This window comes from Microtus oregoni, unplaced genomic scaffold (assembly GCF_018167655.1).
Source record: "Microtus oregoni isolate MIOR12 unplaced genomic scaffold, Mior012 000063F_ref0000156, whole genome shotgun sequence".
NCBI classification, from domain to species: domain Eukaryota; kingdom Metazoa; phylum Chordata; class Mammalia; order Rodentia; family Cricetidae; genus Microtus; species Microtus oregoni.
This window is the reverse complement of record NW_024543873.1, coordinates 4768085-4793028: the sequence shown is the minus strand read 5'-3', so window position 1 is coordinate 4793028 and position 24944 is coordinate 4768085. Positions and strand designations below refer to the sequence as shown.

The window sequence follows — 24944 nt, the reverse complement described above, 5'->3', positions numbered from 1 at the left end:
ATATAAACATGATACTTTCCATCTAACTGTAAAATTCTAACCACTGACTCACCTCTCTCTTCATCTGTTCTCTCCACTACCTCTCCTAGTAACAACTATTCTATTCTCTAATTCTATGAGAACAGCTTTTGATGACTCCATATGAATGAGGTCATAATGGTAAAATATATTACTGCAAACTGTGTTTCTAGGAGGTTTACTGTATTACTACTGTAAATAATATCCATTGGATATTTAAAAGAGTACATGAATAACTTAAATTATTATTGAGCATTCCTTAAAAGCAAACTAGAAACTTAGTTTTTTACAGATGGTCTCCTGGTAGCCATCCCGGTGACAAACATTTTTTAATATATAATTTATTCTATTCTATTTTATTTTTTTAAAGATTTATTTATTTATTATGTATACAACATTCTGCCTCCATGTATGCCCACACACCAGAGGAGGGTGCCAGATCTCATTACAGATGGTTGTGAACCACCATGTGGTTGCTGGGAATTGAACTCAGGACCTCTGGAAGAGCAGACAGTGCTCTTAACCACTGTGCCATCTCTCCAGCCCCCCTATTTTATTTTTTATAAAGAAAACAAACTATCTTTTTTCATTTTGCACACCAATCCCAGTTCCCACTCCCTCCCTTCCTTCCATTCCCTCCACCTATCTCCACCCCCATCTATGTATGGTCTTACAGTATCATAATTTCTTTATAGATATACATGCATCATCATCTTTAGTAGTGAAAATCCTTATCACTAAAATTCTTCAGATCTTTAAAATTTTTGCTTTATTTGAGAGTTTTCTAGCGTGTCTACCTTCTTTCTATTCTTCTACAGTGTTCTTTTGTCTCCTGATAATGCAACTGGAGAACGAGAATCAAAAACAATGGCTTTTTAAATGCACTGGAAAATGCTAGGGAACCACATTGTTTGCTCTACCTGGTAAACTTAATAAAGTGAAGAAAATGCTTTCAAAGATAGATATTTACAGTAGCAAATGTCAGTGCAGACAAACTTGCCTGCTATATCAACCATTCCACTTAAATTGATAAAGTGTGGTGTTTATTCATTGTGCAGTTACACTGAACAGAATCTCTTCTCTTGCTCTCATTCTTTGTAGGGTGACATTCCCTTTATCTAGGAGCTTATAATAAGCAAGCTACATTCAATTTTCAAAAGGCAGATGCGCTCTCCTGGTATCCTAGAAACAAATCAAAGTATGCTTTGTGGAAAGACCTGCAGTTCAAGCCAGTGATGCAAATGGTTATTAATTTGCTATCACACAAACAGAGGTCCGGAAAATTTTAAGTAAAATTTATTCTGAGGACAAGCATCAAATTATTAGTAAGGGGGCTATTAAAAAAGATAACAGAGCAGTTCATAGAAAAAGTAGGTACCACAGAAATTAAACAAAATTATACATTATCTGTATTATTGAGATCAGGATTCATTTTAAAGACTTTTTTTTCCCAAATTAGGGTAGTAAATTTCACTTAAAATTACACAGATTAGCTCAATTATAAGAGATCTACAAAAGCAACTTCCTAAATCATATGAGGAGCATATCAACCGTCTCAGTATTAGATTTTTATGCAGATAATAGTTACAGAAATTAATCTATATTAACTTATTATATCACAACAGCTACCATTAAATATTATGAGGTAGGAAAATTCTAATTGTTCCCTGGGGGTCTTCTATGTAAAACTTATATAATTCACACACTTTGTTTGGGACTTGTACCATGATAAAGCGGAAAAATAGTAGAAAATATTTCTTTTGTTTATTCCCATGTTGTCACATTTTCGGGGTTCACAAACATGTCTACTTTTCTGTGATTCCCAGTATCTTCCCACACACATGTTCAGTAAGGAGGAATTGTGATCCTTCAGTACACAGAAGCCCAGAAAAGTTCAACAAGTACTTTGACCATGTAAAGTATGACTGAAGGTTAAGAGCTCTCCAAAGAGCTCACTGGTTACATGAGGATTAATTGATCAACATAATTATCCACACTGAGTTAATAGGCTAACATATCTGGCAAACTGATGGTGATTAGATTACCTTAATCTGTCTAGATATTCTCGAAACAAGAGTATCATAAGAAAAAGCATCAAGTACTCAACAGCCTCCTGTGGTTGGACTTATGTAAACGGGTACGCTAGCTAGAAGACCACATCAACATTCTGCTCCTTGACATCTAAATCAGTTTTGCAATGAGATAAGCTTTACCGAGACCAGGTTGTTCCACTCCCATCTTTTCACTGCATCTAAATACTACAGACAACTTTCAACTTTCAGGGACAGCCACTGATGGATGGGTAACAAAGGAAGCACAGTCCTTTCAAATTGGTCTTGTTAATGGTTAAAAGGAAGCAAGATAGGAGAATTTGAATGAGAAACCACTGAGTTAATCTGGAGATGTGAAGAACTATAACAGAGAGGGGACAGTTTTCAATTTCCACGGAGAGGTGCTAGACTAAAACACAAATTTATATTTTAAGGTGTCAGGGCAAGATTAATTTTCAAAAGCATAATATGAATAGATGGAGTTTAATTACGTTTTTTAATGTCAAGCTCATAGAAAATAGGAAACAACGGAGAAATAGTAACCACAGGACAGAAGGGCAACAATTCAAATAAATGCACCATGTTACCTACTAGATTGAACACTGAAATAGAAAGAGCACATTAATGGAAAACCTAATGAAATCCGAATAAAACTTTGAGTTTATATAATACTCTTTGGATACCAGCTTCTTGGTTCTTGTTGGATGCTGTGTTTGAACCATAGTGAAACTTCACCTCACAATTAACAACAAAGCCACAAATAACAAAGTTACCAAATAAGAGAAATTTGTTTGAATTAATGTCCTACAAGTCAAATGTTTCAGTGTAATATTTCCGCATTTTACAATTCCTCAAACCCTCTATAAACGCAACCAAGTTTTTAATCCAACACACTCGATTGCTTCCTTCATATGAACAGCTCTGAACTGGCAATTAGCACACAGGCACTGCCATAAATCTTGTAGTACTTAACTTTCCAAAGGCCCTGCAGAGCTATTTCAATGTAAGCATACGTGCTTTGCCAATAGACATGGAGCTGGTGAGGAGCAGCACCCAGCATTAGAAAACAGTCATACAGCAACCAGAAACCCCCACGTACACTGGCAGTGTGCAAAGACTCTGCCGCAACTTACAAGAGATGACATCTGAGCGTTCTGGAGCATAAGCTGCATCTGCTGGGCGAACATGGCTGCGGCAGTCCTCTGTTGAATCAGATTGTTTCTCCCATTAATTTCCAGCTGCGACTTTAAATGGGGTGGGGGGTGTAGGTACTTGCAGTTGTCTCGAGTGCACCGACCCTTAGAGCAAAAATTTAGACAAATTTTTGTTCAGTATTTTTAAAATTCTGACATGACTAAAGAAATAATAGAAGCTTTTTGAACTCTAAGAAGCCACAGTCACAAGCACTATCCACGAAGTCACTCATTTCCTTTTCTTTCCTGTCCTGTAAAACTGATACTCTTAAATCTTCATCTCCCAGCAAAAGGAACTGAGACTAGGAGAAATGAAATGACTTGCCTATGGAGCACATACATAGCTGCTAAAAATGAACTGGAATGAAAATTTAGTTGGTCTGATTCCATAACTCTCTTAGTTGCTCTGTTTTGCTTTACTTTGATATGCGTCATATCATATTTAGAACATAAAGTATTAGGAAAGGTATGTCATAAAATGTAAGTAGAAATTAAAAAGTTAAATAAAAATCTTTCAGTAAGAGATATAAAATCATTTGTTTAAGACCTGGGATCTGGCTCCATATGTAAAACTAATTAAGAAAATTCAGGGAGGATATTTAAGTATTATGCACAAGTATATAAATTCTGGACTTTATTACCTCAGACATTCTAGGCTCCAAAGCTTTTTATTTCCTCAAAGCCTTATGATATAAAAAATATCCTTGAATCCAATGAAGTTTTGATAATCTGAGAATAAATCTGTATGTCTGGCAGTCATATTGCTCTTCAGGTTCTAGTAGCAATGTCCTTAGGTCATTGAGATACTTGAAGCTAAAGTATATCTTGGATTCAATTTTTTATTCATAGACTAAGCACTTTCAAGAGAGGCTAGTATCTGAATTCCATTGAACCATTCCTAGTGGTTTATGTCTGCAATCCCAGCATTGTGAAGACTGGGCAGCAGGACTGCCATGAATTTGAGGCTAACTTAGGCTACAGAGTGGGGCCCATTTCAAAAAAGCAAATGCAAAATCCCCACACGCCTTTGATGTCACTTAAATGCTGACTCAGCTGCCGATTATGAGGTAGCAAAGTGTCACTGGACAAGTTGTTTATTACAATGTCTTAATACGACCTATCACTGTATTTAACTATGACCTTTACATGAAGCAACTAACAACTACCCTGTTTGGATTACTAAATCCGCCATATGTCTTTTAAGATAAGCACAACTGCAAGTAAAACATTTTTCCCACAGATGTTGATTCTTTACAGTGCATGAAGTTATCTGAGGAGGAAGACGAAGGGAGGAAAAAAAAGCAACCTTTTCATTTTGGACTGAAGAATGCAAGTTGCTAGACTACTTGAATTCCCAGGAGAAAAATGAATTAGTTCACCAAGAGTTTTTGTTCAATACATCCTATGCATTTTACTTATTTGGGATACCTAAATGGTATATGCATTTATTGACTCATATTTCAGTATCTTTCTATGAAGACATTTCTACAATTTCACTGAGAAACATGGTGTATTTCAAAATGTTTAACAAGCTATATATAATACAAACTTGAATGCACTGTAGCTGCTCTTTCTTGAAGAGTCCTCATTAATTCATACATGTATATATATATACACTTGAATGGTAATTGAACATATTTATGAGAGAGTATAACCTAAAACCTAATGTGAAAAATTGGAAGTAAATTTATTGCTATCATTTTTCCTTTTGTTTCTTCCACTGGTAAACTTGTTTTTAACCAAATTAAATTAACTTATAAAATCTAATAATATCCTGACTTCAAATATATCTTTACATTTTATTGCTAAATATTGGAAAATGAAGAAATTATACATACTAAGAGTTAGAAATGTTATTAAGATGATTTGCCTAAGTTCATACAAGTAACTTAGGAAAAGCTCTACAACTTCCACACATACACGGACTGTAAGGAAATTTTCACCTACAATGAAAATCACAATCTCAGGGGTCTTTCCCCCAAAAAACCATGAACATCGTTTCACATCTACTGTACTTCTTTTAAAGGCTATGACAGTCACAGGGATTACAGTACTTAGATCCGTCACTCTCCAGCAACATAACTAAGGCTATCTGGCTCAAAAATTCAAAGCCTAGAAGATGCATAGCACTTGGTGACTTCCTTCATGCCATGGCGGTTTATACTTCTACTTCAGCCTTCTTGCTACTCTTTCCAGACCCCAGCAGCAAAGATTTCCCCAAGGCTCAGGCTAAATCCTGTTCTCTTCTCCCATCTCATTTTCCCAAAGAAATGGAATTGTTTCAAGTTGCAGGCAGCCCTGTAATTGTCCAGATCTTAAATCTCAATTTATCTCTGACCTCTCTCCTGAATTTCAGTCTTTTCATGAGCAGCTGCAGCTGCATTTGGGGCTCTTGCCCTCTAACCAGGTGGAAATACCTTGCCTATCTCTCATCTTGCTGCACACTCCCATTCGGGAACATTGCATCAATTCCTATGGTTTGGGGCAGCAGTGAGGAAAAAAAAATCAGGCAGCTGCTGAGCAGGATTGTCTTGGGTTGCAAAGCCTAGATAGCTTAAGACAATTAGTATTATGTAACTATGGAATATGATTTGTAACCCCTCTGCAAAAGAAAAAAAAACAAATACATCTTTTATATTCAGAATTTCAAACAATAGAATGCCTTTTAAAGGGAAAGAAAGGGAACTAGTTGGGATTTTAGCATTTGCTAAAAGTTACAGAATCTTCCTGTAATAAAAGAAAGAAAGAACAAAGGAAGGAAGGAAGTACACTGTATCTGGCACATTTTCTGCCAACCCAGAAAGAAAAAAAATTGAACATGCCTTTATGATTTTATATTAATGTCCATTCCAAATAGTAACTTTCTTTAAGCTTTTCCCCTGGAAACTAATGAGTTTTTTACAAAGCAAAAAAAAAACAGTACACAGAAATAGAAAAATATGGTGTAAAAATTACATCAAGTTGGGCTATAAAACCAAAGCATGGGATCTGATGTAGCATGAAATAAAAAAAAAAAACGAAAACAAAAACTTATTCGTCTTAATTATGAGATTTTAATTGATTTATAAAGCATTCTTTTTTGAATGACAGAATCCATAATTTAATTCTGTAACTATGCAAATGCGCAGCAATACTACCTTACCAGGGGCTGTTACTTATGTTAAAAAAAATCTTATAAAATACAAAATCTACATTTTTCTAACAAAATAATACATGAGGAGACCATGTAATTTAATATCTATCTTATCTATAATATCTATCTAATCTGTGGAATATACTGGTAGAAAGGAAACCAAGCCCCTCATAGAGTTTTTAAAACCCACTTCAGGATTCAGGGTAATATATTCATTCATATGCAGATCATTTGGTGATAATAAACCTTTAGATAAGGTTCATTGTTTCTTCAAGAATCCCAAATTAAGTTACAGATTTAAATATTGTAATTGACATGATGGGAGATATAAATGTAGATTATGACATTTGGTAACCCTTGTTTTTCATTCTTAGCAATAAAATGGCTTTGGTAAATCATGTATCTACAGGATAGGATGTGGATGGGGACTATCTCAAAAGACTGTTGCAGTCCTTTGGAAAACAATGACTACAGATTACAAAGGTTCCTCCCATGATGTCCCTGGGACTACTAAGTATGAGTGGGCCATATGACAAGCTTTCACAATGGATCCATAATAACCCAGTACCAATCGTGACTTTGAAAATTAACCCTCAAATTCCACAGTCAAGTCAATGGTGTCCCAAGCCCTCTGTATTCTTCTCTAGACCCAGAGAGTCAGAGTTGCCATGTATTGGTAAGTATTAGACCATGTCCTGAAGTCATAAACATTAGGAGAAAACATTCTTTGGCCTAAGAGATTTTATCCTAAAAACAGCAGCTAAGGATGGCCAAGACATTTAAGTCGATCTTCCCCACCCCTTAGCCATACACAGTGACTTATTTTAAATAAAGGAGTTAGAGAGTGAGCTCATTTATGCTTGCCTCAATTTCCCTCTTTTCCCACTTTCTTTTCACCTTAAAAACATGTTATTCTCCCCTGGTTGTCATTATGTTATTAAGTTAAGCAACTAGCACAATGATTCAAGAAGTAGTTCTCTGCTCAAATAAGTGCTCCCACACTGATGAATCTTCCAGCTACCTCTTCCCCCACCTACTGCCTTAGAAAATGCAAGCAAAAGCAGCAGGAAGAGGGGATGGCTGATGACATCTGTGAACCACATCCACATCAAGAAGTTGATAGCAGACAAAGGAGGAACTTGTGGAGCATTGTAAAACCTCCCAAATTCAATCTATTGCCTTTTCCTTACCTTCAAGCTTTTCACACGTGAATAGAAAGCCTTTAACCGAGAAAGAAAAGTAGCATTGTAATGATTCAAATCCTACCTAAGTCTGGGAGTTATGAGAGAGTCTGTCAGCTAAAAGAATACTATGTAGTTGGTAGAAAAAAAACCTATGAAAAGTACTTTTTATGTTCATGAGAATGTCCTGCCTTCTATCAAAATAAGAAAAGGACCCTAGGAAGCTGAAAACTACCCTCTGTCAGTTACTGCATCTTTAACAAGAAAGCTGTTTATAGAATAACTTCCTTCTTCATATACATTTGGATTTGTGGGGGTAGGGATGAAAATAACCTCTCAAATACGATTATACCTGAATTACCTTTTCAAAGACATAATCTTACTGGTCTGCCAAACACAGCAGCTAAAAATTAAATGTTAAACACATCACATATATGATTTGTTCAAGAAGAAAAATAGTTATTCTGTTTTAACAATCATGTAGTAAAAGAAGGAAAAAGTCCTGATCTATGATGTCTCACTATAACATCTGTGTGCTCACAGTTATGGCTTCTCAGAGGATGTAGGAGTGAATATAGAATTTGCATTTCCCAGGCACTAGGATGTCTGCTTTCTGCAACCATCACAGACCTATTGAAATCTGGAAATATCTGAAAGGACAAAAGGAGAGTCGACATCAACCCAAGCTGAGTGTTAGCCAACTATCAGCAATTAACAAATCCCCATTTTGTTTCTCTTGGAGTTCTGGTTTTCAGATAATAGGGATAATCTGCACAATTTTCTCTTCCCAATAGTTTATCACCAGTCAATATTGATGTATCATACTAAGAGTATCCTTGAAGTGCTGCATACCACCTTTATTATACAATTGAAGTGCTGGTTAGAAAACTGGAAAGAGAAATTTTAACAAACCATTTTTAAAAAAATATGTTGAAGGCAAAAAATGAGGCTGAATACAAACCACCAAGGAATGGGCCAGCTAAGTGCTTCTCTGAATTACAGTCAACATCCCCTTCTTCATATAATTGGAATCCTGTTTCTTGAAACAACTCAAAGGTACATTTCTCAGGGCAATCATGGCTTCCATGCAGCCAGCTATCAAATCTGAATAGGCAAGACTCTGGGAAGAGAGTAGAATTTTCCTGCTTTGTAGCTGTGACCTCCAAAGAACGAAGAAAGGATTAAGCTCAACAATTGTCTGTTGTTCTAGGAGAGCTCACTAAGATAATTTGAATCTGAGAATTGAAACATTTTAGGGTTGAACCAGACTTGAAGGAACATCCTGTGTACCCCTATCTGGCAGAGAAAGAAAATGAAGGCCGAATGGGTGAAGGGATTTGTCCTAATTCACAAGCAGCTTAGTAAGCACAAAAGTCAAACTTCCACATTCTCACTACCCAATATGGAGTCTGTTCGACTGACTCTGTGTCTGGAGGATTGTTCCTGAAGCCTTCTCCCCACCCCCAAGGCTCCCTTATCTCTCCCGCTTTTGTGCCTCCAACTGTATACTCAGCATTGCCCAAGCACTTATCACTAAATACATCAATAAATTGTTTGCATGCCTATCTCCTTCACTAGACTTCTAGTCTGTCTCTGGAAAGAACTCTGTCTTCCTCGTCTTTGAATTCCCCCAGGGATGTATCTGCACCTGGCGAATAGTGGCCACACAAGTTTTCTAAACTTTGGCCTAACCATTTTATAGAGCACCACACTTAAAACTTCTCCTTGCTCTCTTTTCTATTGCCTTTTATGAGATCCTTCTTTCTCCAAGAAAGAGAATAATCAACACGAGACTCCTAGTTGAATTTTCTAAAATAAACTAATATTTCATTTAGGTTTAGAAAACAGCTGTCATGATTATGAACCCCGAGGAATATATGATCATCATGGTCGAAACACTCTAGTAATTTGGTATAAGTGAACCGGAAGTGACATGAATCCATGAGGCACACGGACATCACCCCTAATTTTAATCCCAGGAGTCTTAAGATCCCCCAGAATATATCCCCACCATATTGGATAAACAAAAACAACAACAACAAAAATTCAGCCATTGATCTGTATCTAATCAGCACCTGGTCCTGTCCAAGGGGAGCTCTGTATTTCTAGGGTCAGTTTACAGCAAAGTGCTTCTCTGCCTGCCCCACCCCTACCCAGAATTTCTCAGAACATGCTGTAGGTCAAATTTCCTAAGCTACGTAGACAAAGGTGGAATACAGGGCTTTAGGAGAATCACAGCACGTAGAACCTTCTTGTGGCTTTCTACTATAAATACTAACTTTAAAGAAATACATTTCGCTCAACTTCACCTTAGTTCACATTAAATATTTACTTTTGAATAATCACGGGCTTGAATTTTTTCTCTGAAAAATTTCAAAGAGTAAATAACAGTAAAAAAAAATCTACTTGTCGTCCACAGGCAAAGCAAGCTGACCTCACCAATATCCCAAATCTACTTCTGCGCCACCTCCTCCCACGCCGCATATAGTTTTTACCCCTGCTTTAACCAAATACCTTCAATCATTTTAATAAAATTTTTAACTGGATCAACAAACTCCTTGTGAATGAATCATTTCCATTTAAAAATAGCCAGAATCAAACTAAACTCTTAAGATAAACACATTGGTGCCAAGTTATTATCAGCTTCAGAAGGCACTTCTGGTGATAAGCATTCGAAGACGCTGGCTTTCAGCATCTGGCTACAGCTAACATAAAATGCCATTAAATAAAGAAAACTTCGTGTATTATCTGCAAAAAACAAATCCATGCAATCCAACAGCGACTTACTACACAGACTTTGTTATGAAACAATATAAAGGGTGTCTGTCTCTGCCCAGCAGCCGAATCTACTGTACTCCAGCTCCTTTATTTCTTTGTCCAGACACCCCGTTCAGCATCTACCCCGTTCAGCAATTAGGAAGCCAGGACAAAAAGAACACCAGCTGCTTGTACCCTTTCTATCCCGCTAAGGCTTTTGCTTGGAATCCTACCTAGAGACGTTAAATTTATCAAATAAAAATACAAGACTCCTAATTTAGTTTGACTTTTAGATAAGCGATCTAAGTTTAAGTATGCTCCATTCAATATTTTATCTGGTAACTTTCTCCACATTCTCTCTATGCTATGAATGAATTAAATAAAGTCAAACCCTCCCTCCCAAATCCCTTTTACTCACTTTACCAAAAGGCCCGGAGTTGCTCCCTTTTACGGGACCCATGGCCCAGGATCAGTGCACCAGTCACCCAGAAGGAATGCTAAGCTCCAGCTTACCTGTCCAGCTGCAAGGAACTGAAGGAAGTTGCCTGTGGGAGCAGGCAATTTGTTCACTACATAGCTCCTCCCATCACAAGCTTCACACCAATCACTTACTCTGTCAGCAACTCCACCTTCCAAGACACGGAGGCAAAACTGTGCACTTACTTATTTGTAGATAAGTGACTATAATGCCTATTGGAGCTCCCTCTTCAGGTTAAGACGAGAAGGCACATGTAAGTGACTATTTTGTGGAGCTGGGAATGGAATCTGGGCCTCCAGCAGAGCGCGCTACTTTTGAGCTATACTCCCAACCTGACTTCAAATTTTTACAGCAGATTTTCCGAGCACACACAATACTGCATGAAAACGAGGCTTTTATATTTTTAAGGCTTTCTTTTTTATTTGTGGGCTCGGAAGAAGTTAAACAGAGAGGCTGGCTTTTTCTTTCTTTTGTCTGTTGAATACTCAGATTCAAGCAGAAGTGAGTCATCTATTAATGTCCAGGAAAATGAGTGATTAGTGTCACATAAAATTTATGCAATTGCATACTTCAAACACAAAACTGAAGTAGCTTTTTCAGTCAACGCTTGATTACTCCTATTAAAACAAAGGAAAAGTCAAGGCCATGCTAATTCTAATGAACAAAATAATATGTTCCAGACAATGGCTGTAAGAGGTTCACATTAGTTCACATCACTGAATATAAATATATATCACAGAAGTGGCAATCAATTTAGTAATAAATTGACAGTCACAGTCCCAAATTTATTTTTATTCATTAGTAATATAGACTCTTAGAGTGGAATTATAAAACATCAGAATTAGTAAATTCTAAATGAAAGAAATTATACGATGCTGGGGAACTTTATACATTAATGGACATATAACAGAAACATTAACTGACAAAACTGGACAGACCCCTGGAAATCTTTTAGTCCAGCATTTGCCAGAATGTTTACTCCAGACTAGGTAGGAGGTGCAATGAGTCCTGATGAAATAGTTGGAAGAAATGGCATCATGTATTCCTCTCTCAGAGAATGAAAATATACAAGGATCCCATATGGCCTGCAGTAAAGAAATATGCTCACTTTTGTTCACTCAGTATTTTAGAACATTTTTAATTATTAAAATCTACCACATTACATCAAATGCCCAATGCCATCTCTCTATAGAGTGTCTAGTGAAAATCCCATCAAATTCATCTTTCTAATGCTACAGATAAAGAAACTGAAGCTCAGACTAGAACTCATGAAACTGCATAGGGCAAGGTTGTTTTCTGGTTGCTGTTTTTGGTTTTGTTTTCATTTTCATTTCTCTCCTAAATTGAAAAAGAGCTTTTCCATTGCAATGTTTTTTTTCTCTCTCTCTCTCTTTTTGTTGATGTTGTTTGTTCTTTTGCCTAGACTCGATCTCCTCAAAGCTAACAACATGGACAATTTTTACTATAATTGCTACAAAATAACATCCCAGTATAATCTTCCCAAGGCCTCTCAGAAGCTGTTAGCTTCATCAGGAATTTTGCCATGCTTGCTGTGTCTTTCTTTTGTTTTAAGGCTTCCTCAGGCAACTTTTCAAATAAGAACTTCAAGTCACCTCTGTCTAACTGGCTTTCCTATGTTGGGACTTCTCTCCCCTGGAACCAAGCCAGTTACTCCAGGTTTTCCATGACTTAAGGGTCTCAAGTGAGTTTTAACTGTACTAAAATTCAGGAAGTAGGAAGGTATTTGGCAATTCTCTCCATTCCTATGGGGCTTAGTTATATGCTATGCTTAAACTTTGGGGTTTCCATTTAGCAAAATTAAATTTCTTGCCTCTATGTAAAATAGATTTCATACAAGGATTTAATTTAGATAAATATCTTCCAAATATGGAAATAGAACATAAGATGAGAAAAATGCTGATTATTGTTCAGACTTAAACGAGTTTGTTTTGCAAGACTTGGTGTATTGTTAATAAATTTCTAATTATGTCTCAAAACACAGGTACCTATCAATCCACACAAATGTTGTATAACGGGTATATACAATAATGGACTTAATATTACATTTTAAAATTAGGGGCATCAAGATAAAAATCAGTTGTTATTGTGCTAAAAATGAATATTCCTTTAGATAATGAATTTTAAGAGCATAGCATCAAAATGTTTACAGGTTGTTGCTAAGTTTGTAAGTGTGAGATCATGTTACAAAACTCAAAAGGAGAGAAATACATTCACATTAAAATTATTATTCTCTACACACTCCTATCATACTCACAACTAATAAAGAAAAATGCAATTTCTAAGCAGGAAATTTTATCTGGTGACACAGACCACCTCTAAAATGCTTGGCAGCATGCACCAAGGCACATTTTGTTAGTCATTTCATATATATTTATGCATATCTATTCTAAGTCCATTATTTAATATTTATTTACAACTGTAAGATCTAGACTCAAGGCAGTTGAGAGTATCATACAAATTCCAAAATAAAACTCCAAATCCCAACTGTGGTATATTTAAATAAAGTGGTATTTTCATCAAAATGTATCTGAAATTCATCTAAAAGATATGTCAATTCCCTCTCTTGTTCTGTAGACATGAAAACAAGAAAATGATTTTGTTGCCTTAACATCCACCAACTTTCCTCAATTTCAACCGAATTCATAGATCTGTGTCTCAGAGATATAAACTGAATTGACAAAAAGTTCTAAATGGTACTGCTGCCATAACTTTTTATAGTGCGTTTTAAAATGATCTTCTCCAACTCTGGTTCAGTAAGCACAGCACTCTTATTAACTCACCTGCTTTTTTTGGTGAACTGTTAATATTTGACAATGATGAAACTGTTCCTAGTTAAAGACCTAAACAAGGCTATCTACAAACAATGTAACTACAATATGGGTTAGTTTAATAAAGAGATTAAGGGAGGTTTTCTATTTTAAAATAAATTAACCCTTCAATCATAAATGTCTCATGCCTTTACAGAGAAAAAGTTGAAATATGATTGTTGCCAAAAGATGCCTATATCCAAATCCCAAACAAGGAGAAAACTTAAACAAAGCAAAGAACAGAGAGAATTAATTAGCTATGTTTAAAATCCATCAACTTTACTCTTGAAGTCAATTTAAAGGTTTGGAAGAAGACTTACACCAAGACTGGTGCCCTTGTAATGGGGTGGCACTTTTTACAATGTGAAAACTTGATATTCAGCACAGAGAGGCGTACCCATGCCACACAGGGCAGTCTAGTCTGCGTACTCTATTAAATGGAGTCCTCCATTTGGTAAGGGAAAATAAAACAAAACAAATCTACCCCAGCTGCGTTGTGTCTTCCTTGTCAATCAGGATAAATCAGAAAACGAGTATTCGAAAAAATTGAATGAGTTTGTTTATGCTTTCTATATAAGACAAATCAAATTCCATTCTACAAATTATTTCATAAAGCCAATAACATAAAATAAGCTAGGAAGTGTAAAACATCAACATGCAGGTCTTTCACATGGATATTTCTACTAAAGGTAATAGGAGTATGTTTTATCTTATACCATTTCATGTTTTGCAGTGAGTTTATTACACACTACATTCTATACAGACAAGTGAGCACTGATGTATTAAGCAATTAACACTATAAGTATGTATGCTGGAGGAAAGTTGTACATACAGTTTTATGTTAGGTTACTTGCCATGAGACTATTGTTAATACACATTTATATTTTCCACTAATCCCATCACAGTAAAAAGTCATTTTAAGGATTTATAGCATGATATAAACTGGTTTAATTTTGGGAAGTTGAGTCAGTGTCTTACCATGTAGCCCAGTCTGGCTTCAAACTACACACACACACACACACACACACACACACACACACACACACACATGCATATATGTGTGTCTGTATATGTATGTATATGTACATGTCTAAATGTGTGCATGTATATGTGCATATATGCACAACCTCTCAACCCTCCTGCATCAACTTTAGGGTATTTGAATTACAGATGTGTGCACTGCACCTAGTTGGTTTGCATTTTTCCGGTGTGTCCATCTGAATATAGATGGATGCCTTCGTTGCGTATATACTATACACTGGTCAAAGTGTTCTAAAGGCATTACCTCATTGACTGTTTATAATGGAGAAAAGTGAAACACAAAATGAAAACAGTGCCTAAGCTGACAGAGATAAAAAAGGAACAGAGTTTGGACTTTAACCTAGGTGCTTTATCCTAGCCACAGGTCACATTCTGAAGACCAAGATAACTTACTGCCTTGTAATACTTTGGGAGAGCTAAACTGAGGCTAGTTTAATAGATGATTTCTAATAGTTCTACTAGCTGAATCTCTACCTTCCCTCTAGCAAGGACTTAACATGAACTGATATTAGATATAGCCAGAAACTATTTAATACACAAATATATGTGTTGAAGGAGCTGAGGGCTGCGTTCCTGCAGCATGGCTCCCGGCCGCCTGGCTAGCTTATGCCCCGAAATAACAACACACAAACTGTATTCATTTAAACACTGCCTGGCCCATTATATCTAGCCTCTTCTTGGCTAACTCTCATATCTTGCTTAACCCATATTTAGTAATCTGTGTAGCACCACGAGGTGTTGTCTTACCGGGAAAGATTCAGCATGTCTGACCTGCGGCCATCTTGGGCTGGAGCTTCATCGCATCTGCCCTGGAGAGGAGTGGCATGGTGTCTGGCTCACTTCCCTTCTTCCCAGTATTCTGTTCTGTCTACTCCACCTACCTAATTTTCTGACCTATCAGGCCAAGCAGTTTTCTTTATTGATTAACCAATGAAACAACAGATTGACAAATGATCTTCTCACATCATATATATGTATCATAAGATACTTTTTTAAAGTACATGAGTATTTTGAGTGAACAGAAAATACATAGAGAAGGTAACTGAATGCTAAATATAGTCTTCCACAGGTGGTTCAGTGGACAAAAGGCGCTTGTTGCCAAGTCTAAAGATCTTAATTTGATCTCTGGTTCCCACAATGTAGAAGAGAACAGACTCATGCAAATTGTCTTATGACCCTCACATGCACACAATAGCACATATGTACATAAGGACATACACATAAATAAGTGTAATTAAAACTAGTTTTCATATAGCATACTAAATATGGATATGCAAGTATTCCTGTAATTAGCTGACTTAGGAGTCTTTCTGTATATGCCCATAAGTGGTACAGTTGGGTAAGATGATAGCCTTATCTTTAGTTTTTTGAGGATCCTTTTTACTGAATTCAATAATGCCTACCTAGTTCACATTGCCACCAGTAGTTTATGTAGTTTCTTGGTTTTTGTCATTATCACCAGAACTTGTTTTCTTGACAAAAACCATTGTGACTGAGATGAAATGAAATCTCAAAGAAATTTTAATTTGAGTATCAGATGGCAAAAGTTATTGAACAATTTTTGAAATAATTATTATAGTTACATTTATTTCTTTGAGAAGTAGATCATGATGGTGTGGGAAGTCTTTCTGTATATGTGTTGCTTTTATTGGTTAGTGAATAAAGTTGCTTTGGCCTATGGCAAGGCAGAATAAAGTAAGGTGGGAATTCTAAGCAAATAGAGGAGGAAAGAAGGTGGAGTCAGAGAGATGCCATGTAGCCACCAAAGGAGAAAGATACCTGGGGACCTTACCAGTAAACCACGATCCCCCTGGTAAAATATAAAATAATAGAAATTGGTTAATTTAAGATGTAAGAGCTAGCTAGAAATATGCTTAAGCTTAAGTCAAACAATATTACAGTTTCTGTGAGATTATTTTTGGTTTGGGTAGCTGGGAAATGAACAAGCAGCCTCTGCCAACACCATGACAGGTGAGGAGGAGATCTAAAAGGAGAGGGTAGGGGAAAACAGGAGTGTAAGGGAGTAAGAGTGGCATGAAAGCAGATGGCAACAAAGGGACCAGCCATGACATGGAGAATAGGAGAGGACAGAGGGAGGAAACAAACAACAAAAAGTATAAAGATGCATATTTATGAAAATAACACAAGGAAACCCATTTTTCTATAACCTCAGTGCCAGGAAAGTGGATCAGGTGGATCTCCAGAGTTTGCTGACCAGGCAGTCTTTCAAAGCATGTACCCCCCATGTTTTTTTTTCTTTTTTTAGAGTTTGAAATGGACTTTATTCAGAACTCTGATCTACCAAGTTAGCGTTTTCCACCAACTCGGGGAGCAGAGACCTTCACAGGCTTCACAATCTTTTGTTTAGGTGCTGCTTTTGCGAGGGCCTTGGCAGCAGCCATTGCGGTCTTCTTGGATGCCTGCTTAGCCTTTTTTGCTTCCTTGGCAGCCCTGATGGCCTGCTCTCGCTGGGCTTTCCTAACTTCTGGTTTCTGATTCCTCTTGGCCATTATATCAGCAAGGGATGCACCAGTGATGGCCCGCTGGAATTTGACGGCGCGGCGGGTTCTTTTCTTTTGAATTTCTTCCGACTGTCCTTTTTTGTGTTTCCTTCTGTACAGGACAGTCCAGTTTATCTGCCGGGGATTCCTTTTGGACAGGAATGCGGACTCGCATTTTGCATTAAGAAACTGGAAAACCTTCCCGTCGGTCCTGGCGTAGCGCCGCCCGTGTCCGGGGTAGATCTTGTACCCGCTGAAACTGCACAGCTCGACCTTCATGATGGGAGCTGCCACCCGGCCGGTTCATAAAAATAAAGATTCTGTCTCAAAATCAAGGGAGAGAATGGTAGAGAAAGACACAGGACATCAACTTCTAGCTTCCACATGTACATGCACGTGCACGTCCAACACACACACACACAAACACACATTTAAAAGGAAGGGGACACAAAAATATGCAGCAACTAGTCAGTCACTGAAACAAAAAAGAAAGTCTTCCATCTGTCCTAAAGTGGAATGATTAGTCCTCTTTCAACACCATTTCAGCTCTTTGTCAATTTGTAAGGGAGAAACAATGTTCAATTTTCAGGAGCTGGGTCATGGGAGCTTAAGCACAAGCCACAAGGCCCAGCAAAACTCTGCTGAGAGAGAATCAGTGGGGAAAGATTGGCACTTTGTGACCATTCTTACCACCCTAAGGGAAGAACTTTAAAAACACATTGTTTTCATTCTGTGTAGGCTTACTCTGATCACAAGTGTTTGAGTGCTGAAGGTTCAACATTTTCACAAAGTGGAGAAAAACTCCAAAGGGGACAAAAGTTCAACCTCATTTTGAAAAGAACAGTACAGATTGTTCTTCTGAAGTATTCCATTCCGGTAAGAGCAGAGGCAAATGGCAAATCAAATAAAACACTCACAGTATCTCACAAAAGCCTTCCCCCACCAAAAGCATAGTGCCGTGAACTTTGTGATTTTCAGATATAAATGAGGAGGTGGTTACATCATGTAAATACATCAGTAATGTACACATATCTACTCTTCAATTTATCATTTTGTTCTTTTCTACAACTTTTAAAACATATGGTGCTATAGACATTTGCTGATGTCAAGAATTTGGCTCGTATGATAAGTGATTGAGCAACTGAACACACTGAAATGCATACTTTTAGAGATAGCATAACAACAAAAACCCAAGAACAATGACATAGCCATTATTATGAGAATCAACCATTTATAACTGATTATTTTGGTTCGAATCTGCAATATTCATGAAAGGGTCATGTGAATAATCTTACCACCAAGATGGTAACTCTACTGGCAAGTGACAAACTTTAGGATATTAGGTCCAATTGTAATCACTTGGAATGTTTACTAGAAGTCAATTTTGAGACCTCAACCAGTCACAATCTCCCTTTCTCCTTCAAGCTTTCTCTCTGTCTCATCTATCTATCTATCTATCTATCCATCCATCTATTATCTATCTATATTTTCTTTTTGACTTCCATAAGGTGGGCAGGCTTCCTTTGTCACAAGTTTCCTATCACAGGACTTAAAATATCCAAAAACAGAGAGCAGACAAAAACCTCTGAAAGTCTCTGAAAGTGTGAGACAAAATACATCTTTTCTTCTTTTAAGGTGTTTTTGTAGTAGCAACAGAAAACTAATTGACTATTCATACTGTCAATGTATTTTTCCTAAACTAAGAAGGAATAAATTTCAATATGAATGCAGATTTTACTGGAAAGAAGGCTAAACTGGAATCCATGTGCACTAGATTGTAATTATTTCAAATCATGTTAGTTTGCAAATAATTCCTAATTCCATATACTTTGTAGGCTTTTGAATAACCATAGAGACTAGGAAAAATTAATATGTTTTGGAAATAATATCATATGAAAAATGTATCTTATTACTTTTTCAATAAAACTAAAATACTAGTTTATAGTTAGTTATAAACAGCCTGATAATTTACAAGTACTTGTATCATTTTAGCTCTCTATTGTAAGTAATGTTTTATATTCTATATAGCTCTTGATTATATAGTAATATAAATTATCAAATGCCTAGAACAATTATTTATACATAATGTTAAAAATGAGGTCATTCTTATGAGAACTGGATATTACTATTAAGCAATTGCTGCTACCACATCTTAGCGTTATTTATAGTAGGTGGAGAAGAACATAAAAAAGCAGAGACACATATTACTCTCATTTTTCTATTTCACTTCATATAACCTTTGCCCTCTCCTCTTCAACTGTCAAGAAACTAGCACTCAAGAGACTAATTCTTCTTCTATTATTACAAAGGCCTACATTATGATTTAGGAGTAACAAAGCCTAGAGCAATCCTCAGTGGTAGAGCACTTGCCAGCATGCCAAAAGCCCCAGGATCTAGTCCCAGCATTCAGAACATATAAAAAACAAGACTTCTGAAAATTAACACAACAGAAAATTATGTTTGAATACTAATGCAATATATAAATCATTTTTATTATACACAAAAGCATAGAACATCACAATCTTTGATACAGTTTTCCTAACATTATTGTGGCCAGTATTGTATTTTATTTAGAACATTTATTAAAAAGATACAAAATATGACAAGTCATTAGTAGTTTCCCATTAGTGAGAAGGATGAAGCAATAAACAGATTTTATAATAAAAATAGTGCATAAAAAGAACAGATGAAATTGGGAGGGACTAGCTGTGGTGGTGGGGCATGGAAAGGATTGGAGGGGACGGAATGGGACATATTGATCAAAATATGTTATATATGTGTGTGCTTGAAATTCTTAAATAAAAACCCTTAAACCTCCCTGCAAAAGAATATATTATAAAAGAAGACACTAAGTGTGGCTAAAATACTAATGATTATATACAGCAAATGGATTTTAAATATTATATAAAGTGGTTAAGTAAAAGTTGAATCTCATTTTAAATATGGTTATTAAAGAGTCAACTCATTTCCCGTTTTTCCTATCAACAGGCCAACCTTTTGGAAGCTAAGATTGATTCATATTGTAAAGAAGGCAAAACTTCTTAATTATTACATATTTATAGACATAAATGATATGTATATACATATCATATGAAAAACACACATACAAATGCACACCAATTTTGTCCTCCTACTTGCTGCTTATAAAAGTTTGTAGGTCCATAATATTGAAAACAGAGAATCAGAGATACAGAAATTCACTAGCCTTTCTAAAGCATTGTAACAGATACATGGCTAGGACAATTTTATTTCTTTTCAATTTCACACATTTATCCAACAATATCCTCCTTGGCTAGTCACCTACACAAAACTCCATGAGAAGTTTCTATATGGCCCACCAAAATAAAGTTCTATGATCAAAGAATTTTAAGGAATGTCAGGATGTGAAGCAGTAAACTACTGTCTTAATTGAAGAAGTTCTCAGAAACTTCCCCCATATGATAAGCACTGTGGTGCTTTGTTTAGGAAAATGTAGCCGGCTTTCCAAGGGTCTGAGTCCTGTGAATCAGACACCATGTTCTCCCACATCTGAACAAGAGGGGAGAAACAACAAAGGTTCTGCAGCATTGAAATATCATCTTGAGTTGTTATAATTTATAGTCATAGTTTTCTCTAAAGTTTTTCAAATATTTGTGATCATCAGAACCACCAGGAGGGTTTCTTGAAAAACACTAGGCCACAAATACCTCTTGATTGTCTTTTCCGGCAGGTATTGGATGAGGCAAGAGAACATACATTTACGGCAAGTGCCCAGATGAAGCTACTTTTGTGACCCTGGACTCTTAGGGCATACTGTTCTATTCATCGAATAATAGATTTAGCTATTTATCAAGAATTTTCCTGTTACTGATAATTCGAATCATAAAAGGCCACAATGAAGAGTTTCCTATTTTTATTCCACGAATCTGACATGGTGCTAGCAGTGACGCACAAGTAGCCAATGTAGATCACTAAATGAAAGATTGGGCTTCTCAAAGTTCCTAGAAAATCAATTCAGTTTCTGATTACAAAAATAGGCCTATTATGCCTGCACCAAGCGGGGTAGGCGCTTTGTCTGCGAGCTGCCCAACCAGAACGGAGGCCTGATCTTTCGGTGCCAGGAGACCCAGCATTGGGGTGAGTTTCTGGCCCACGGCGCCAGCCTGGGACGGGGAGCTCGGGGGTTTCTTGGCCCCCTGTCCTGCTTGGGCTCTCTGCAGGGCCTCTACTCCCCGGGTGCTGCCTCTTTCTTCCTGGCCCACCCAGCTTCCGTCCAGAGCCCTCCCCACTTCGCCCCCACTGCCCTCTTTAGGCGCGTGGCATCGCCCAGCCCAGCCTATCTGGGCGCTGGGTCCGAGTATCCGGGGCTCCCAGGGGGCAGCAGTTCCTTTGTTTCTGTGGCCTGCCTGCACCAAGCGGGGTAGGCGCTTTGTCTGCGAGCTGCCCAACCAGCACGGAGGCCTGACCTTTCGGCGCCAGGAGACCCAGCATTGGGGTGAGTTTCTGGCCCACGTTGCCAGCCTGGGACGGGGAGCTCGGGGGTTTCTTGGCCCCCTGTCCTGCTTGGGCTCTCTGCTGCCTCTTTCTTCCTGGCCCACCCAACTTCCGTCCAGAGCCCTCCCCACTTCGCCCCCACTGCCCTCTTTTGGCGCGCGTGGCATCGCCCAGCGCAGCCTATCTGGGCGCTGGGTCCGAGTACCCGGGGCTCCCGGGCGGGCAGCAGTTCCTTTGTTTCTGTGGCCTGCCTGCACCAAGCGGGGTAGGCACTTTGTCTGCGAGCTGCCCAACCAGCACGGAGGCCTGATCTTTTGGCGCCAGGAGACCCAGCATTGGGAGAGCCAACATTGGGGAGAGACAGCTTTTGGTAGGCAAGGAGACCTAATCCGGTAAAAGAAGATCCATAGGGAGCATTTGGAAGAAGAGATGGGCCGACGTCAAGGCAAGAATTCGCCCAACAAGCTGAAAAGCAACATGAAGCTACCAGAAACAAGCGACCTCACAACGGGAGGACAAGAACCCCTTAATCAAGAGGAAGGAGAAAAGATTGACTTCATGAAAGTGATTGACACCCTTAAACAGCATGTAAAAAACGCCCTTATAGAAATGGATGAGAAATATAACAGAAAGTTTGAAGAATTGAATAAATCAGTGAATGATACCATAGAAAACCAAGGAAAAACAATCAAACAGATAATGGAAACAGTTCAAGACCTGAAAACTGAAATGGAGGCAAAGAAGAAAACACAAACAGAGGGCCGTCTGGACATGGAAAATCTAGGTAAACGAATAGAGACTACAGAAACAAGCATAACCAGCAGAATACAAGAGATAGAAGAAAGACTCTCGGATTCTGAAGATACCATAGAGAAAATAAACACACTGATCAAAGAAAACAGCAAGTCCAACAAACTCTCATCACAAAACATTCAGGAAATATGGGACACAATAAAAAGACCAAACCTAAGAATAATAGGAGTAGAAGAAGGAGAAGAAGGGCAGCTCAATGGTCCAGAAAATCTATTTAATAAAATTATAGAAGAAAACTTTCCCAACCTAAGGAAAGATTTTACTATGAAGGTGCAAGAAGCATACAGAACACCGAATAGGCTGGATCAAAAAAAAAACATCCCCTCGCCATATAATTATCAAAACACAAAGCATACAGAATAAGGAAAGAATATTAAGAGCTGCAAAGGAAAAAGGCCAAATTACTTATAAAGGTAAACCTATCAGACTTACACCTGACTTCTCCATGGAAACCATGAAAGCCAGAAGGTCCTGGATAGATGTACTGCAGAAACTGAGAGACCATGGGTGCAAGCCCAGATTACTATACCCAGCCAAGCTTTCATTCACTATAAATGGAGAAAATAAAATCTTCCAGGATAAAAACAAATTTAAACAATACGCAGCCACAAATCCAGCCTTACAGAAAGTAATTGAAGGAAAATCACTAACCAAGGAGTCCAACAATGACCACAATAACTCAGACATCTAGAGACCCTTCACCAACACAAAACAAAGAAGGGAAACACACAAACTCTACGACTAAAAAAAAATGACCGGAGTTAACAACCACTGGTCATTAATATCACTTAATGTCAATGGACTCAACTCACCTATAAAAAGGCACAGGCTAAGAGATTGGATAAGAAAACAGGATCCAACATTCTGCTGTTTACAAGAAACACACCTCAACCACAAAGACAGGCACCTACTCAGAGTAAAGGGCTGGGAAAAGGCCTATCAAGCAAATGGACCTAAGAAACAGGCAGGTGTGGCCATACTAATCTCTAACAAAGTTGACTTTAAACTTAAATCAATCAGAAGAGATGGAGAGGGGCATTTTATACTCATAACAGGAACAGTTCATCAGGATGAAGTCTCAATCCTGAACATCTATGCCCCTAATATAAAAGCACCCACGTACATAAAAGAAACATTGCTAAAATTCAAGGCAGCCATCAAACCGCACACACTAATAGTAGAAGACTTCAACACTCCTCTCTCACCAATGGACAGGTCAATCAGACAGGAACCTAACAGAGAAATAAGAGAATTAGTGGAGGTAATGAATCAAATGGACTTAACAGACATCTATAGAACATTCCATCCAAATAGGAAAGAATATACCTTCTTCTCTGCAGCTCATGGAACCTTCTCGAAAATCGACCACATAGTCGGTAACAAAGCAAACATCCACAGTTACAAAAAAATATTAGTAACCACCTGTGTCTTATCTGATCACCATGGATTAAAGTTAGAATTCAACAATAATGCTACCCCCAGAAAGCATACAAAGTCATGGAAACTGAACAGTCAACTATTGAACCATAGCCGGATTAAGGAAGAAATAAAGAAAGAAATTAAAGTCTTCCTGGAATTCAATGAAAATAAAGAAACAACATACTCAAACTTATGGGACACTATGAAAGCAGTCCTAAGAGGAAAGTTCATAGCACTAAGTGCCCACTTAAAGAAAACAGAGAAAGCTCACATTGGAGACTTACCAGCCCACCTGAAAGCTCTAGAAAAAAAAGAAGCAGACTCACCTAGGAGGAGTAGAAGACTGGAAATAATCAAAATGAGGGCTGAAATCAACAAAATAGAAACACAGAAAACAATACAAAAAATCAATGAAACAAAAAGCTGGTTCCTGGAGAAAATCAACAAGATTGACAAACCACTATCCAAGCTAATCAAACGGCAGAGAGAGAATTTGCAAATTAATAAGATCAGAAATGAAAAGGGGGACATAACCACAGACACAGAGGAAATTCAGAGAATCATTAGATCTTACTACAAAAGCCTATATGCCACAAAATTGGAAAATGTAAAGGAAATGGATACTTTTTTAGATAAATATCATATACCAAAGTTAAATCAGGACCTGGTGAACAATCTAAATAGACCTGTTAGTCGCGAAGAATTAGAAGAGGTTATCAAAAACCTCCCTACCAAAAAAAGCCCAGGACCAGATGGTTTCAATGCGGAATTCTACCAGATCTTCCAAGAAGATCTAATACCTATACTCCTTAATGTATTCCACAAGATAGAAACAGAAAGGTCATTACCAAACTCCTTTTATGAAGCCACAATTACTCTGATACCAAAACCACTCAAAGACTCAACCAGGAAAGAGAACTACAGGCCAATCTCACTCATGAATATCGACGCAAAAATCCTCAACAAAATACTGGCAAATCGAATCCAAGAACACATCCGAAAAATTATCCATTATGATCAAGTAGGCTTCATTCCTGAGATGCAGGGCTGGTTCAACA

General features: G+C 37.5%; 2 protein-coding genes across 5 annotated transcripts in view; both read right to left on the bottom strand.

Moving 5' to 3' along the window:
• LOC121439857 (muscleblind-like protein 3) overlaps positions 1-24944 on the bottom strand; it is a 103370-nt gene that overhangs the window by 16783 nt on the left and 61643 nt on the right. For all 4 annotated transcript variants that reach the window (XM_041640475.1, XM_041640472.1, XM_041640474.1 and 1 more), the window contains exon 2: positions 3203-3367. In XM_041640475.1, coding sequence (XP_041496409.1) covers positions 3203-3256 — 54 coding nt within the window. In that variant the 5' untranslated portion in view covers positions 3257-3367. The remainder of the gene's footprint in view (positions 1-3202; positions 3368-24944) is intronic.
• On the bottom strand, positions 16938-17477 carry LOC121439859 (60S ribosomal protein L24-like). The gene has a single exon (XM_041640476.1). The coding sequence runs from the start codon at positions 17458-17460 to the stop codon at positions 16987-16989; it is 474 nt and encodes a 157-aa protein (XP_041496410.1). The 5' UTR covers positions 17461-17477; the 3' UTR covers positions 16938-16986.